Source organism: Schistocerca cancellata, chromosome 11 (assembly GCF_023864275.1).
Source record: "Schistocerca cancellata isolate TAMUIC-IGC-003103 chromosome 11, iqSchCanc2.1, whole genome shotgun sequence".
Classification (NCBI taxonomy): domain Eukaryota; kingdom Metazoa; phylum Arthropoda; class Insecta; order Orthoptera; family Acrididae; genus Schistocerca; species Schistocerca cancellata.
In genome coordinates this window covers 125147396-125166001 of record NC_064636.1, presented here as the reverse complement: position 1 = coordinate 125166001, position 18606 = coordinate 125147396, and the positions used below count along the sequence as shown (strand labels likewise).

General features: G+C 43.6%; 1 protein-coding gene across 1 annotated transcript in view; it reads right to left on the bottom strand.

Annotated features, from left to right (window-relative positions):
- Positions 1-18606, bottom strand: part of LOC126108323 (TD and POZ domain-containing protein 1-like) — a 48165-nt gene that overhangs the window by 6138 nt on the left and 23421 nt on the right. Inside the window, exon 2 of the mRNA XM_049913542.1 lies at positions 3284-3857. Coding sequence (XP_049769499.1) covers positions 3284-3846 — 563 coding nt within the window. The 5' untranslated portion in view covers positions 3847-3857. The remainder of the gene's footprint in view (positions 1-3283; positions 3858-18606) is intronic.

The following is an 18606-nucleotide window of genomic DNA, read 5'->3' as shown; positions in this document are numbered from 1 at the left end:
TTCGTGTTAAGCAGTTTGCAGTAGAGACCACCATTAAAAGAAAAAATGGATTAGGCCGTGTATGCAATTTTATCTGATGGACAATGGTTCCAACTTGTGAAGCAACCTGTAGTCTATTGAATATGGATTTAGAAAAAGTTGAAAAGGAAACTAAATAGACTTGTATCGAGTAAATGTATCTAAGAGACAGAGGCAACAAATGATAACTAGATGAAAACGTCACATCAATACTGACGTTGTGGGAGATATGTCATACACCTGTAGGTGGAGAGCGAATATAATCTGCTGTATCCCAGTAGCAGGAAACCTGATAGGATTCCCTGGACGACCTCTGGTAACGCCACAGGAAACTTCAAAAATGACAGGGGGGCAGATATTTCCTGTCTGTTCTGTAAAAGGGAATGCACGGAAAATATTCGGGGCAATAGCTGAACAGAGACGAGAAGGAAATGTGATTGTAAGGCACAGCCTTGAGTGTGACAATGTTATTGTGCTGGCTGGATTATTCTCTTCTTGTTTGCCCCCAGTGTGCACGACTAGCCCCAGTGCTCATAGCTCCGGCTTTAATGGACATCTCATCTCAGGGAGTCATGCCCTGCTCTTTGGGGCCAGTCACTTAGGGGTAGCGTCTTTTTTAGTAATCAGGAAAGTCTTCAGTCCCAGGTTTGAACCTCACCATCACTTGAATTTTGAATAAGAATCATCAGCATTAGTGTCTGAAGACTTCCAGCATCAGGTGTCACCCTCTTTCAGCCAACAGCCTTTCCAAAGAGGGCGGAGGGGCCGACAGAGGTTCAGGGCACTATCTTTCCCTTGAGGTCTGAAACTGCTCCTAAATGAGGAAGAATTGGCAGTGATCAACAACGTGAGGACGCAGCAGGCAATGTAACCCACTGCTTAAAGATACATAACGTCCGTCAATGAGGCATGTGACTCAATAAATCTGTGCTGTACAGACTCTCCATTGGCAAGACTAGTCCCCCATTCAAACCTCCAGGCGAGGAGGCCCAAGGGGGAGGTGACCATGAGAAAAAAGTTGAGTAATCAACAAAAGGATAACGTTCAACGAGTCATCATGTGGAAAGTAAGGAATTTGTATGTGGTTGGGAAGCTAGAAAATAAGAAAAGGGAAATGCTGAGGACGTATCTAGCTGTAGTGGGTGTCAGTGACGCGGAAAGGAAAGAGAAGTAAAGGAAAGGAAAGGATTTCTGGTCACATGAGAATAGGGTAGTAGCAATAGCAGTAGGATTCAGTATCAATAGAAAGGCAGGGCAGAAAGCGAGTATAGATATTTTCTCATGAGAATCGAAAGCAAACCAACAACATGCATAGTTCAGCTATACATGATGACGTCGCAAGTTGAAGGTGAAGAGAGAGAAAAAGTATGAGGATACTGAACAGGTAATTTGGTACGCATGTAATAGTCATGGAGGGATTGAAACGTAATCGTAGGGGAAGGAGTAGAAGAAAGGGTTACACGAGAATATGTACTTGATAATAGGAATAGGAGAGAAGAAAGGCTATCTAAGCTCTACAGTAAATTTATTCTAGTAATAGCTGGTATAGTCTATTCAAGAATCTTGAGACAAGGGGGTATACTTGGAAAAGGACCGAAATATGGGAGGTTTAAAGTCACACTATATTATTGTCAGGCAAACATTTTGAAATCAGATACTGGACTGTGAAGCATATCCAGGAGTAGATATAGACTCATAACAATTTAGCAGTGATGAAGAGTAGGCTGAATTTTATGAGACTCGTCAGGAGCCATCGATGTACAAAGAAGTGGAATACAGTAGTACTAAGGAAAGAAGAGATGAGATTTATGTTCTCTGAGGCTACAGATACTGCAACAATAAGCAGCTCAATAGGTAGTTCAGTTGAAGAGGAATGGATATCTTTAACAACGACAGTAACAGAAGATGGAAAGAAAAACGTAGGTACAAAGAAGCTAACTGCAAAGAAACCATGGAAAACCTAAGAAATCCTTCAGTTGATCAATCAAAGAAAGAAGTTCAAAAATATTCAGGAAAATTCAGTAATAGAGAAATATGTCACTTAAGGATGAAATGAATAGGAAGTGCAGAGAAGCTAAGGTGAATTGGCTGCACGAAAAATGTGAAAAAATGAAAGAAGAATTGATTCTTGGGACGACTGACGCAGCATATAGAAAAGTCAAAGCAATCTTCCACGGAATTTGAGGCAAGCGTGGTAACATTAAGAGTACAATGGGAATTCCAGTGTTAAATACAGAGGCGAGATCGGATAGTTGGAAAGAGTACACTGAAGGCCTCTCTTATTGGAACAACTTGTCCGATGGCGTGACAGAAGAACAAACAGGAGTCGGTATGGAAAATATTGGTGATTAGAATCAGATTTTAAAAGCGCTTTGGAAAATTTAAGATCAAAGAAGGCAAAACGTATAGACAACATTCACTCGGAAGTTCTAAAATCATTGGGGAGGTGGCCAAAGGTCTATTCTCACTGGTGTGTAGAATGTATGAGTCTGGCAATATACAATCTGACTTTGAGAGAAATATAGTCTGCACGATTTGGAAGACTGCAAGAGCAGAGAAGTGTGAGAATTATCGGACAATCAGCTTAATAGCTTAACAGCTCAAGGATCCCAGTTGCTAAGGAGGATAATACACAAGAGAATGGAAAAGAAAATTGAAGTTCCGTGACATTCATTCATAGGATTTGTTGTCCTGGAGAAAGCGTTCGGCAATATCAAATGTAGCAAGATGTTTGAAATTATGAGAAAAATACGGGTAAGCCAAAGGGGAAGTCGAGTAATTTGCAGTATGTACAAGAGGCAAGAAGGTAAAATAAGAGTGGAAGACCAAGAACGAAGCACTCGGGTTAAAAAGGGTGTCAGACAGGGATGTAATCTTTCGCCTCTACTGTTCAATCTATATACCAAAGAAGCGATGATGGAAATGATGGAAAGACTGAAGAGTGGAATTAAAATTCAGGGTGAAATGATATACGATTTGCTGATGACGGATCCCCTCAGTGACAGTGAAGAAGAATTACAGGGTTTGCTGAGTGGAATGGACAGTCTAATGAGTACAGAGTATGGAATGAGAGTAAATCAAAGAAAGGCGAAATTAAGAAGCAGAAGAAGTGGAAACAGCGAGAGACTTAGCATCGTGACCGACTATCAGTAAGTAGATGATGTTACGGTGTTACGCAACGTAGGCAGCAAAGAAACCCATGACGAGCAAAGCAAGGACGACATCAAATTCACACTAGCATTGCCAAAAAGGGAATCGTACTTACCTGGCTTCTGCTGGTGGCTCACCGAGTAGACGGATGACTTGGTTGACTTCTTGTGGGTACTCGAGCACAGCGTCCGCCCAGCCCCGCGTGGCCATCACCTGCAGGTGGTCCTTTATGAAGGCGACGGCAGCCCTCGTGGCGTCCGGGCACGAGTGCCTCACTGCCGTGACGGCCGTCGCCGCTGCGGTCTCGACGGCCAACTGCGAGATCAGCTGCCGCTCGCAGGCAGCCTTCAGGGCCGACAAGCCGTACTTGTCGGCCGCCGCCAGCAGCTGGGGGGCCGTGTCGGGCAGCTGGGGGGCCCGCAGGGTATACGCGTAGGCCACCAGGAGCCTCAGCACCGGGCCCTCCACGTCGTCAATGCTCACCTGGCCGCAGCTGGCCTCCAGCATGTCGTGCGCGAACATCGCTTTGAACACGGGGCTCGCGGCTGCCAACACCGCCCTGTGAGCCGCCACCCTCGTCTCGCCCGCCACGAGCGTCACCAGGGAGCCGTCACCCCCGTCTAGCAGGGCGGCCAGGGCCTCGGTTGTGGTGTTCTGAACCTCCGTAACTGCCGACATGGTGGGTGGTCCTGAAACACAGTGCCACTGAGCAGCCCTCACACTGCACCCTCAACACTTGTACGAGGCGCATGCAGACCTGTATGAAATGAAACAACAGCTGGTGAGTGTTGTCCACCCTAAATCAATTGCAACGTCACCAGTTTCCTTCAAATGACAAGGGTCCGTACTGCTTCGTGATCACCTAAGGTTTGTAACTACCAGCGTCGTACTATGATAAACTGCTTTCACCTTCTAAAAATGTTATCGTTCTCAGTCAAAAGATGGTTTATATATGACATAGCAAAAAATGGCAAAGCAACAAACTTCTTTCAGCACTAAAGTTACAGGACTTTTATTTAAATCCAAGCTCGTGGCACCTCTGAGAAAAATTTTCTTCCTCCTTATCTCAGGTTCCACATATCAGTCACACATCAGAAGCAATGTACATGTAATGCAGAAATCATTTTCCTCGGTGAATGTCTCAGGGTAGGCACGATTAAACTTGACCGGCCCCCTTGACCGAGCGGTTCTAGGCGCTTCAATCCGGAACCGCGCGCCTGCTACGGTCGCAGGTTCGAATCCTGCCTCGGGTATGGATGTGTGTGATGTTCTTAGGTTAGTTAGGTTTTAGTAGTTCTAGGTTCTATTGGACTGATGACCTCCGATGTTAAGTCCCATAGTGCTCAGAGCCATTTGAACCGTTCTGAACCACTGTAAGAGTCTAAATTCATTAGTATGTTTAACTCTCCTTTTAACACACTGATATCTCTGTCTTCTTTCTTAAGAAAAAGATTCAGCGCCCACCTCCATCGTAAACAATGCTGCATAATACAATCATAAATCATGTCGCCATTTTATCCGAATGTTGCAAGCTATGGTGTACCCAGGTATTTCCAGGTTGAGCAGTTTAGAAATGAAACTCGTTGCTCCATTTCCAGAACGTGTGTTGTGGAACTTTCGCACAAATATATATTTGTATCTCCTTTTGGCGTGGACGTGTTTGAATAGCATCTTTGCTCCACAGAACGTTCGGATACTTATTAGATGACATACGTCATGGCTAAACCAAAGTAAGCTCTGTCACAGCTCCGACATCACTCTTCACTCTCCTGGTCGTATGAGGGGCAAACGACGGAGTCAGTGAAATAGTTCCACACCCTACAGTGTAAACTGGTTTCCGAAATTCAGACAAGTGGGGTTCACGAGAACGGCGTCCACTTTTTTCGAAACGTGCCGACTTATCTCCATTCCACCAGCGTAAGACGTCTGCCGGACCGTTACGGTGCCAGCAGGGCGCCTAAGAATTCGTCCCAAGGCTTCTGTCGCGCCCGCTCGACGTGGATCGAGGCGCCGAGGCAGTGCTGTACAGAGCGTAGCGCCGGAGGTCAGCGCAGGGTCGCAGGCCAACACGTACACTGCCTGGAAGCCACCCGACCAACCCGAGTCTTCCTTCCCCATCCCTCATTAGTTAATTGTACATTTGCTTCCGTTTGTAATCGCATAATGAACGACTTTTTACTGTTGTTTACAGGTATTATTGTCGTATTTTCCTACATCCAAGTGGTGCTGCATGTAAATAAACGAAGCGGTAAAAGCTGTAAAGCCGTTTACATTTCCATACAGTCTTCGAGCATCGATATGTTCCTCGTCTAAGAATCAGACGTCATTGTCTTATAAATGTTTAACGTATCCTGAGATCAGTGGTGTAGTATTCTACTTTATTGTGACACTCACAATGCGACTGTAGTTTACACTGAGCTTTCGCAGATTCTTTCACTCAAACGGTTTTTTAGGTAATCACAAATTTGCCAAGATACTGAGCGGGATCGTGTCTGAATTATTAGTAGACAGAGAGCAATGGTCCCGATCACCTTCAGCATATTTTGGAGACACTATCTTCGTGCGTGTCTGCGCCATGTAACCGGCAGAGAAACGTGTGTGAAATGCAAGTAGTGGACTGGATATGCAGGGCGCGGCGGTGAGACACTCTGGGCTCTCATTCGGGAGGACAGTGGTTCGACCACACACTGTGCAGTGGTCTGCAGACGAAGGGCGAATGAGTGGACGTGGCTGCTTGTCATTTGTGTCTTCTGGACCGGTTTTCTGTTTGCTGTCCACCTACACAGGTTTTTCTTCATGGAGTGTCTCTCAATAGGAGTGCCGTGATGGTGCCCTAGAAGAGGCATGACCTTTAAGGTAGCCCTACCGGTCTTCATTACCGAATGTTCCACAAATTGCAACAGGTATTTAGCTGTCTGTGTCTCATTTCCCAGGAAAACCATGAGGAAGTGGTCTCACTTCGTCCATCATTAAAGTTGTTTACAAGCTTTCCAATGAGTACGACGTGCATTAAACTACTTTTCAATATTTATATAATTTCCAATGGTGGTGATGTTTTCTTCTGCAGTGCAATTTCCGTGTGTGGGTCACACAAGTCAGAAACGATTTCACGGTGCCATCAATTTGGAATCATTACAGTCGTCTCATCAGTATGAATTGCAAACTTCTTTATTCTTTTTCCATCCAAATTCGAAATTAATCAGCAAAAGCACTCTACGCCCTCTCTAAGGTTTTTTATTAATGAGTAAACATTTGGCTGAGCTTTTGATATTAATAGATCACTTTCTTCCACCCCTCAGAGGCGTTTTCGATGTGATGGGGCCTTCCACTGTAATTCCACATGTCTGATGGCATCTGGTCTTTATCAACCAACTGGTCCAGAAATAGTCAAATAATCGACGAAACTAGTTTTTCAGACAGTATTTTCTGAATAGACAGCCAACCATGATCCAATATTTCGAAGACAATATATCGTACTCTGAATAGATTGTTAGATAACAATGTCTTTCTTCGTTTCGTTAAGAGGGGACTTCTTTCCACGTCGTTGATTAAAATGAAAATTGCAACTCGTAATCTCTGGTTCAGGAAATAAATTTCCAGCTGATTGGAATGGACATTAGCAATTTCTAGAGTCATTATGAGAGAAGCAGGGTTCCATCCGAGCACATTTTTATTTGTTAAGTAATAGTAAATATTTGGACTATGTAGTATGTCTCAAATAGTGAGGTGCATTCTGACTCCTACCATGTACACAATTGTCTTTCATGATTCAAACCAACTGTTAGTGGTTAAATTGTGCTCTGTGCGAAATTTTGCCAGGCAGCTTCCCCTTTCATTCCCTTACTTCACTTCTTTTCTCCTCCAACTTTTTTTCCGCTTCGTATTCTGCCTATCGATTTCGAGTGCCCCATCAAAAGTTTTCATCTCGCTTAACGATCTGACCAATTTCTTCTCTCTCAAAAAGCATTTCCTTAATCTCTTCGTCATTTTCGGAACCAGTTCGCGTGCAAGCCAGTACTTCTGCAACTGGTTTGGCTGTGTGTCTGTCCTGGCTGTGGTAACGACTTCTCTGTCCAGCTCAGATATCAATAAGATGTTAGTGTTTTCGGCCGAGAACGATATTAAATAAATTTCCAGTGACGTCAGGGAGAAATCTAGGGAGGAGTTATTCTCAAACACACGCATTTCTTGCTACCAGATGCTGAGACGAAGACAGGCATTGTGAAGAATCTAGCCACACCAAGATCGAGGACCCAGATTAAAATACATAAGCATAATCATCGTCCAACGGGGGCATTCGATGTGCAACGCTACACTTTTTTCTCGGCCAATTTCTGTAGGGAAAATGCGGAATTTGTGAGACATCGTGGAATATTCCACTTCAGCCCCTACAGTTTCATGAAATTCCAACAGCTGACAGCACCGTAAGTAGCCTCCAAAGTGGCGTCCGTAAAGGAGGTGCGACCCAAGCAGAGAGCTGTCACTGAGTTTCTTTAGGATGAAAACCAGAGCGTCGAAGATGTTCATACCCGCTTGCAGAATGTCTGAGGAGATTTGGCAGTGAACAGAAGCACCGCGAGTCGTAGTGCGAGGTGTCTGTCAGCGTCAGAAGAGCTTACTGGTGATCAACGCCTGGCCTAGCAGCGCCATCGTCGCAGCAAGGTTGTGCATATCTGGCCGACCCCCGCGTGTCGGTCAGCTGCAAGACGGCTGTGACTCCTGCGATGTGGGAACGTGCTCTCCTTCAAGGTGACCGGTGGATCACTCAGAGCTGAACAACCCGCATCTCGCACCTTCCGACTTCCGTCTGTTTGGTCCAATGAAGGATGTACTCCACGGCAAGCAGTACACAGATGATGGGCAGGTCACTGATGCAGCAAGACGTGAGTGGCTAATCAACTGTTTATTCACTCGGTCAGCTTTATCAGTTTAATGAAACAACCAGATGAAACTGGCCATGTCAGCTATATAAACACTTTTTGAACCACTCTCTGGGTTTGCAATGTAGCTAATTATTACGAATTGTCATCTTACATCGAAAGCGTAGCTTACCACGGAGCTGGGAGGAGAGCAGAATTTTGGTTCTCACGTTGGCACAGCTGATTTCAAGTGAATAACTTCAGTACTTTCGGAGATATAAATTTTTACCTAAGGGACGACTGTGATGGATTCATCTATAGTATCAATTGAAACTACAACCAGAAGTACAGGTCCATAAAATCTAATTGTCTGGAATTTTCTTTCTTTTCATTACCACAGATTTCTGACTAAATAGAAAGTACTTTGGAAAATTATTTCATTGTGTTATGGTTATGTAAGTGTTTTCTGGGTCTGAGGACATACGTTGAAATTATATGGAAATTAAGTAAATCTATGTGTGAGAACGTTTCTTGTACAATAGTGGAATTTGTGACGTATGCCCGACTTACTTTGGTTTTGTAAAAGGCAGCCAGAAGGGTCGTTGAGTATTAAATCTGTATGTAATTTATGTTGCGGAATGGAATCTAATTTTGTCTTCATTAAATTTTATTTAGTTTTGGAATTACGTGATTTCCAGTCTAAATTACCTGCAGTAATCTGATTGTCATTAAAAATACCTTAAGTATACAAGTGCTCGAAATGATCTGATTGGCTGTTTAATATATTAGCCAATAGGAATGAAGCATATCCCGTGCGTATCAGTATGGCTTTGTGCCTCCGATCTAGGAGCTGATGAAGTCGTTCGGGAGCCATCTTCTGGTAAACGCCTATGTTAAATCGCGCTGATCAAATTTATTCCAAAATAACGAAATTTGCGCGTTTTATTGCTTCTCTTACCGTTGACAAAGAGCGACTACAGTACTGAATATTTTGTGAGAGCTTGAGATTTGTGAGTGATTTATTTTAGGAGATATTCGAATATGAACATTTTATTTCGTACACAAACACTGCGCGGCGTGTTTCGTGCTGATTACGAGACATTATATGCATTATAGTAATGTTTCTATACTGAGTCTGGGTGAGTGGTTTCACTGACTTTTGTTTTCAAGTTTTATTGGAATGCCGCAATTGTTAAATCAGCCCAGAATTTTGCCATTCTGCATGCTTTTCGAGGAGCTAAGGACTGCACTGAGTGCAGGTGATTTCTGGAGGAGACAATATTCCATAAAACCACATTTAGAAACTGAACCAACGTCAAATCCTGACTCTGCGAATACATCACAACTCCATCCGTATGGCTCTCGCACAGATCACGAAGACAAGTATAGACTGATTACTGCACACACAGCGGCACTTTAATGATTCTTCACACACCCCTGAACGTGAATGGACCATGAGTAACTCTTAGTAAGTGATACGATGGATGTACCCACTGCCATGCACTTCACAGTCGTTACAAGGGTGTAGATAAGTGAGACTCAGTTTGGGAGGAGGAAGAATCACACTATCTTTTAAGGGACTGTAACTGATTGGTTCCTCCAGTAAATGTAAGGGCCTTGCTGCTCTCACACGTAGACAACTCGGGTAATACATAACGAGTCCGTAATTATGAGCAATACATCATCCATCTGCGGTAACTATAGACTTTGCATTACTGTACTGAAACTTCCTGCAGAGCTGAAAGGAACATTTAGAACTTAACGGTCGTTACTGAAAGAAACCCATAGTGTGTGGCTTTTTCAGTCCTTATTACGACCATGTGCTCCCTCTGAATGTCATCAGCGCACACAAATGCAACTGTGAGGCTACATAAATGGTCGGCTGTCAATCGGTTGTTTTTTTTCGCTGTATGCAGACATCGTGAAGTGATCAATGGGCAGACTTACTCACAACAGAGTCAGTGCCCATACTGACACATACGATGAGTTTCTTTATGCACTTAGTCGGGGAACTGCGATTGTGCAACACTATTGCATTGTAAGTAACATATGAGACACTTCACCCGGCTAAAAACCAGGACGCCCTTCCTGCTGAAAAAGACACACGCGAGATTCTCCTGTCCTCCGGCAAAGTGGCTCTGCTTCCCCACTCTAACCACCAACCTCCGAAAACCATGCAGTCCTTAAAGGACTGCTTAAAACCTGTTCGTGGCTCAAAGTCATATCCCTTATCAGTGAAGAGCCGTCGAATGACTAATCAGTTGAGTGGAAAAAGCTAGTCAAGAGGTATCGATTATATTTATCAAATCACCCACCAAATGTCTGAAGTATGGCAAGCTGCAATCATTCTGGAGTGTTATACATGTGAGAAACAGATTTCCTCTGGAAAAAATTAACAGCAGCTACTGCACCTTACAAACACATTTTCTTTTGCGAACTTCCAGCATGCTGCAGTATCTTAGGGCAACAACTACTATTCATCAGTACATAAAAAAACAGCCCAAGTTGCAAATTTTTACTTCTTATTCAATCGATGACCAGTTTCGAGCCGAGACCCATTTTGAAAACGTCATAACATAATCGGATGCTGTTTTTGACTTATGATGATTTGAAAATGGGTCTCGGCCCGAAATTAGTCATCGAATGAATAAAAAGTAAAAATTTTCTACTCCGACTTGTTTCCCTTTCTACTGACTTTTTTTGCCACTGAGTTCTTGGTCGTAAGCTTGTATAATAAATCCATCTGAAAAACCTACACAAGGCAAAATTCTAACTTCAATAAAAGTCGAACTGAAGAATTGTTAATCTCACAAACTAAGAATCAAAAGTAGTCTTTCCTCACCTGGGTTCCGCGAGTTCCGGAATCTGTACAGAAAAATGGAGTAGACAGCAACATGAACATCATTTCCGCCCTTTTTATTGCTCACGAAAGCCACACATTGCATGATGTACCACCACACAGCGAGACCTTCAGAGGTGGTTGTCCAGATTGTAATACCTCTAATACCCAGTAGCACGTCCTCTTGCATTGATGCATGCCTGTATTCGTCGTGGCATACTATCCACAAGTTGATCAAGGCACTGTTGGTCCAGATTGTCCCACCCCTCAATGGCGATTCGGCGTAGATCCGTCAGAGTGGTTGGTGGGTTATGTCGTCCGTAAAGAGCCCTTTTCAGTCTGTCCCAGGCATGTTTTGTAGGGTTCATGTCAGGAGAATGTGTTCGCCACTAGTCGAGCAATGTCATTATCCTGATGGAAGTCATTCACAATATCTGCACGATGGGGGCGCGAATTGTCGTCCATCAAGACGAATGCCTCGCCAATATGCTACCGATACGGTTGCACTATCGGTCGGAGGATGGCATTCACGTATCGTACAGCCGTTACGGGGCCTTCCGTGACCACCAGCGGCATACGTCGGTCGGCCCACCACATAATGCCACCCCATAACAGCAGCGAACCTCCACCTTGCTGCACTCGCTGGACAGTGTGCCTAAGGCGTTCAGACTGACCGGGTTGTCTCCAAACACGTCTCGGGCAGTTGTCTGGTTGAAGGCATATGCGACACTCACAGTGAATGATTGAAGGCATATGCGACACTCACAGTGAAGAGAACGTGGTCCATGGGGCATGTTGCTGCGCCCATCTGTTCCGCGCTGCATGGTGTCGTGGTTGCAAAGATGAACCTCGCCATGGACGTCGGGAGTGAAGTTGCGCATCATGCAGTCTATTGCGCACAGTGAATCTTAACACGACGTTCTGTGGCTGCACGAAATTGCATTGTTCAACATAGTGGCGTTGCTGTCCGAGCTATTGCGACGCATAATCCGTAGGCAGCGGTCACCCACTGCGGCCTGAGCGAGGCACGTCATCGACAGTTCCTGTCTCTCTGCATCTCGTCTATGTCCGAACAACATCGCTTTGGTTCACTCCGAGATGCCTGGACACTTCCCTTGTTGAGAGCCCTTCCTGGCACAAAGGGACAATGCGGACGCGATCGAATCGCGGTATTTACCGTCTAGGCATGGCTGAACTACACAGAACACGAGCCGTGTACCCCCTTCCAGGTGGAATGGCTGGAACTGATTGGCTGTCTGACCCACTCTGTCTAATAGTGGCTGCCCATCGTTGGTTAACATTTTTGGGTGGGTTTCTTGATCTCTGAACAGTCAAAGGGTCTGTGTCTGTGATAGAATATCGACAGTCATCGTCTATCTTTAGGAGTTCTGGGAACCAGGCTGATGCCAAACTTTTGGTGTGTGTGTGTGTGTGTGTGTGTGTGTGTGTGTGTGTGTGTGTGTGTTTGTCAGGGTCTTTGTAGTTACACTCACTGCACGAGAGGGCTCCCATGAAAAGTGAGTCATGGTAGGGCAATGAAACAATGTTGAAACATTTGTGAGGTTGTGAGGAGATGGGGAAGAGTAACAGTAAACAAACCATTAAAAATCGCATTTTAATTTCCACATGAGCGGGTAAACGTTGTTAATTGCGTTCAGTGTTTACATTCCACGTTACGAACTTCCGCCAGTGTGAAGACCACCTGCATCCACGACAGCCTGGAGCCGCCCTAGAGGTACCATTCCACGGCTGTTCACGGCGCTTCGCGAACGGCGGGCCGCGGGAAGTCCGGCTGCCGCGACACAGCTCGCGCACTGCGTGCGAGTCGCACATCGCGGCCAGCATTCTCAGCCACGGCAGCAGCAACTTCTTCAACAGTCTGGGGGGCCATCGGCTGTCTGCCTTTCTCAGGGGCAGTTCCCAAGTCGCCATTACTCGAACCACTTTGGCCAACAACTGTGCGGAGAGAAGACCTCTCTGCATTCCGTTAATGCTTCGATACTCGCGAAGAGGAGCACCACTACTGCTGAAGCATCGATAAAACATCTTCCCCTGCTCACCTCGTGCAGATCCATGTTTAATTCATTATGCGGAACGGATCTGGATAGAGATGAGACATAGCAAGGTGTTTTAGATGAAAGTTGTAGGTGCCAAAAAGGGTCTACCATTGCTACTAATTGACACAACCTTGAACGTGATTTTCAAGGTGATTTGGAGGTCAAAGTGATGTTTAGAATGGGAAACCAAGTTTTTCATTCAAAATTTAAAGGAGCAGCAAATTCCAGGAATAAAATGGCACATAATTCAAGGTCGTGGCTAGGTTCAATGAAGATAAAATAATCATGTTTTTCGTTCTAGTATGGATTAATTCACAATACGGAAGATGCAGCAAAATTCAATGTTATATACAAACTGGAAGGCGCATAAAGGATCACGTATCGTTGTTGTTGTTGTTTTTGTCTTCAGTCCTGAGACTGGTTTGATGCAGCTCTCCATGCTACTCTATCCTGTGCAAGCTTCTTAATCTCCCAGTACCTACTGCAACCTACATCCTTCTGAATCTGCTTAGTGTATTCATCTCTTGGTCTCCCCCTACGATTTTTACCCTCCACGCTGCCCTCCAATACTAAATTGGTGATCCCTTGATGCCTCAGAACATGTCCTACCAACCGATCCCTTCTTCTGGTCAAGTTGTGCCACAAACTTCTCTTCTCCCCAATCCTATTCAATACTTCCTCATTAGTTATGTGATCTACCCATCTAATCTTCAGCATTCTTCTGTAGCAGCACATTTCGAAAGCTTCTATTCTCTTCTTGTCCAAACTATTTACCGTCCATGTTTCACTTCCATACATGGCTACACTCCATACAAATACTTTCAGAAATGACTTCCTGACACTTAAATCTATACTCGATGTTAAGAAATTTTTCTTCTTCAGAAACGCTTTCCTTGCCATTAACAGTCTACATTTTATATCCTCTCTACTTCGACCATCATCAGTTATTTTACTCCCTAAATAGCAAAACTCCTTTACTACTTTAAGTGTCTCATTTCCTAATCTAATTATCTCAGCATCACCCGACTTAATTCGACTACATTCCATTATCCTCGTTTTTCTTTTGTTGATGTTCATCTTATATCCTCCTTTCAAGACACTGTCCATTCCGTTCAACTCCTCTTCCAGGTCCTTTGCTGTCTCCGACAGAATTACAATGTCATCGATGAACCTCAACGTTTTTATTTCTTCTCCATGGATTTTAACACCTACTCCGAATTTTTCTTTTGTTTCCTTTACTGCTTGCTCAATATACAGATTGAATAACATCGGGGAGAGGCTACAACCCTGTCTTACTCCCTTCCCAACCACTGCTTCCCTTTCATGTCCCTCGACTCTTATAACTGCCATCAGGTTTCTGTACAAATTGTAAACAGCCTTTCGCTCCCTGTATTTTACCCCTGCCACCTTTAGAATTTGAAAGAGAGTATTCCAGCCAACATTGTCAAAAGCTTTCTCTAAGTCTACAAATGCTAGAAACGTAGGTTTGCCTTTCCTTAATCTAGCTTCTAAGGTAAGTCGTAAGGTCAGTATTGCCTCACGTGTTCCAGTATTTCTACGGAATCCAAACTGATCTTCCCCGAGGTCGGCTTCTACTAGTTTCTCCATTCGTCTGTAAAGAATTCGTGTTAGTATTTTGCAGCTGTGGCTTATTAAATTGATTGTTCGGTAATTTTCAGATCTGTCAACACCTGCTTTCTTTGGGATTGGAATTATTATATTCTTCTTGAAGTCTGAGGGTATTTCGCCTGTTTCATACATCTTGCTCACCAGATGGTAGAGTTTTGTCAGGACTGGCTCTCCCAAGGTCGTCAGTAGTTCCAATGGAATGTTGTCTACTCCGGGGGCCTTGTTTCGACTCAGGTCTTTCAGTGCTCTGTCAAACTCTTCACGCAGTATCGTATCTCCCATTTCATCTTCATCTACATCCTCTTCCATTTCCATAATATTGTCCTCAAGTACATCGCCCTTGTATAGACCCTCTATATACTCCTTCCACCTTTCTGCTTTCCCTTCTTTGCTTAGAACTGGGTTTCCATCTGAGCTCTTGATGTTCATACAAGTGGTTCTCTTATCTCCAAAGGTCTCTTTAATTTTCCTGTAGGCAGTATCTACCTTACCCCTAGTGAAATAAGCCTCTACATCCTTACATTTGTCCTCTATCAATCCTTGCTTAGCCATTTTGCACTTCCTGTCGATCTCATTTTTGAGACGTTTGTATTCCTTTTTGCCTGCTTCATTAACTGCATTTTATATTTTCTCCTTTCGTCAATTAAATTCAATATTTCTTCTGTTACCCAAGGATTTCAAAGAGCCCTGGTCTTTTTAGCTACTTGATCCTCTGCTGCCTTCACTACTTCATCCCTCAAAGCTACCCTTTCTTCTTCTACTGTATTTCTTTCCCCCATTCCTGTCAATTGTTCCCTTATGCTCTCCCTAAAACTCTGTTCAACCTCTGGTTCTTTCAGTTTATCCAGGTCCCTACTCCTTAAATTCCCACCTTTTTGCAGTTTCTTCAGTTTTAATCTACAGTTCATAACCAATAGATTGTGGTCAGAGTGCACATCTGCCACTAGAAATTTCCTTCAATTTAAAACTGGTTCCTAAATCTCTGTCTTACCATTATATAATCTATCTTATACCTTTCAGTATACCCAGAATTCTTCCATGTATACAACCTTCTATCATGATTCTTAAACCAAGTGATAGCTATAATTAAGTTGTGCTCTGTGCAAAATTCTACCAGGCGGCTTCCTCTTTCATTTCTTAGCCCCAATCCATATTCACCTACTACGTTTCCTTCTCTCCCTTTTCCTACACTCGACTTCCAGTCACCCAAGACTATTAAATTTTCGTCTCCCTTCACTATCTGAATAACTTCTTTTATATCATCATACATTTCTTCAATTTCTTCGTCATCTGCAGAGCTAGTTGGCATATAAACTTGTACTACTGTAGTAGGCGTTGGCTTCGTGTCTATCTTTGCCACAATAATGCGTTCACTATGCTGTTTGTAGTAGCTTACCCGCATTCCTATTTTCCTATTCATTATTAAACCTACTCCTGCATTACCCCTGTTTGACTTTGTATTTATAACCCTGTATTCGCCTGACGAAAAGTCTTGTTCCTCCTGCCACTGAACTTCACTAATTCCCACTATATCTAACTTTAACCTATCCATTTCCCATTTTAAATTTTCTAACCTACCTGCCCGATTAAGGGATCTGACATTCCACGCTCCGATCCGTAGGACGCCAGTTTTCTTTCTCCTGATAACGACATCCTCTTGAGTAGTCCCCGCCCGGAGATCCGAATGGGGGACTATTTTACCTCCGGAATACTTTACCCAAGAGGACGCCATCATTTAATCATACAGTAAAGCTGCATGCCCTCGGGAAAAATTACGGCCGTAGTTTCCCCTTGCTTTCAGCCGTTCGCAGTACCAGCACAGCAATGCCGTTTTGGTTATTGTTACAAGGCCAGATCAGTCAATCATCCAGACTGTTGCCCCTGCAACTGCTGAAAAGGCTGCTGCCCCTCTTGAGGAACCGCACGTTTGTCTGGCCTCTCATTACCATTACCATTACCAATAATAAAGGACACGGGAGCACGTTTTCGTAAGACGCTACGCAAAAATCGAAAAGTTTGCAATGAAAAATGGGGCTCGCTATAATTTCATGTTTGGTGCGTATGAAATGTTCCTCCGTGTGAAATTTAGATGGAAGTGAAACATGGACGATAACTAGTTTAAACAAGAAGAGAATAGAAGCTGTCGAAATGTGGTGCTACAGAAGAATGCTTAAGATTAGATGGGTAGATCACGTAACTAATCAGGAGGTATTGAATCGAATTGTGGAGAAGAAGAGTTTATGGCACAACTTGACTAGAAGAAGGGATCGGTTGGTAGGACATGTTCTGAGGCATCAAGGGATCACCAGTTTAGTACTGGAGGGCAGCGTGGAGGGTAAAAATCGGTGAGGGAGACCAAGAAATGAATACACTAAGCAGATTCAGAAGGATGTAGGCTGCAGTAGGTACTGGGAAATGAAGAAGCTTGCACAGGATAGAGTAGCGTGGAGAGCTGCATCAAACCAGTCTCAGGACTGAAGACTACAACAACATCCAGAGTTTTTCCACATTATGGATTAAAATGGGCCACCCTGTATATAGGAATAAACGGAGGGAGTGAGTGAAGCAATAACTAGACCAGATGAGTCCTCTGTTCCACTCGCGGATAGCACGAGGGAAAAACGACTGGAATGCCGGACATTTGCCACACTTGCCCCTTCGCTAGGTAGCGGTCCCTCAGGTAAGGGACGCCCTTCCTCGTACTACTTCTGTCCGCTTTCAAACCGCCGTCTGCACATCTTACTCGATTCAACCAGTACATAAGGGACCTCCTCCTTCGACATCTTGGCCAAATACAGAGCTTCTTTTCCGAAATCGAAATATTTATATCTTTTGGGAAACGAAAGCAATTCCGGCGATTATGTCAGTATGTAATTAGTTGTGCCTAGTATAAATACAGATCCCTCTGTCTGTACGGTAGCTTCCTTTTCACGCTTACTGATCGCGATAGAAACAGTCCATCGGCATGGGAGCAACAAGAAAGGAACGATGTAAAGAGAATGTGAATGTACGCTAATCATTTCTTTTTGATCGCTGCATTTGTGCCTACTTTAATTACTACAGCTGGATGCCCAAAAGACAATAAGGAAAGAAGGAATGGGTATGTGAATCTTTGAAAAGAAGAACGACATACTCCATATTAATTTACTCTCTAAAATCCGATATCCCTTGCGGCGAAATATTAGTTAATAAAGTGTAGCGGGACAATGTTCAATGTTGAGAAACAGAGATAAGAAAGTTTGTGATTGACACGTCATCTAAAGTTGACGTACAATTTTAAAGTGTTAGAAATAAGGAAATTTAGTAATACAGAATGCTATGCTTGTAACGTATGTTGTCCTACATTGCTTAGCTCTGGTATTTACAGGGTTAAAGAGAAAGCATCTTAGGTTTTGGAGGGAGAAGCATTAATTGTAATGCTCTCCACTACAACAGAAACAAGAAGCACAACTTAAGGAAAAATGTAACGTGTGTTCCAGCTCACAAGCGACATTGAAGCAGATAGTTCCTGTGACTTAGTATGGACAGAGGTTATATTGGACAAGCGGAATAAATTAGTAACCGGCTCCTTTCACCATCCCACGGTCTCAGATGAAACAGTTGCTGAACATTTCAAAGAAAACTGGAGTATCATCGCAAATAGGTACCCTAATCATACAATTATAGTTGGCAGTGACTTCAATCTACTTCCCGTATGTTGACAAAAATATATTTTCAGACCCTTCTGTAGATAGAAAACAACTTCCATAATTGTTCTAAATGCTTTTTATAAAATTATTTTCAGCAGTTAGTTTACGAGGCCATTCAAATTGTTAATGGTTACTAAAACACACTTGACCTCTTAGCCATAAATAATCCTGAGCATCACGACGGATACAGGAATTAGTGAACACACAGTCGTAGCGAGGCCCAATTCCGTAACAAAGAAATTCACCAGAACTAAACACGAAACATATATTTATAAAATCAACTAAAAATTCGGTTGACGTCTTTCTAAGAGACAGTCTCCAATCCTTCCAAACTAGCAAAGTGTAGACCATATGTGGCTTGAGTT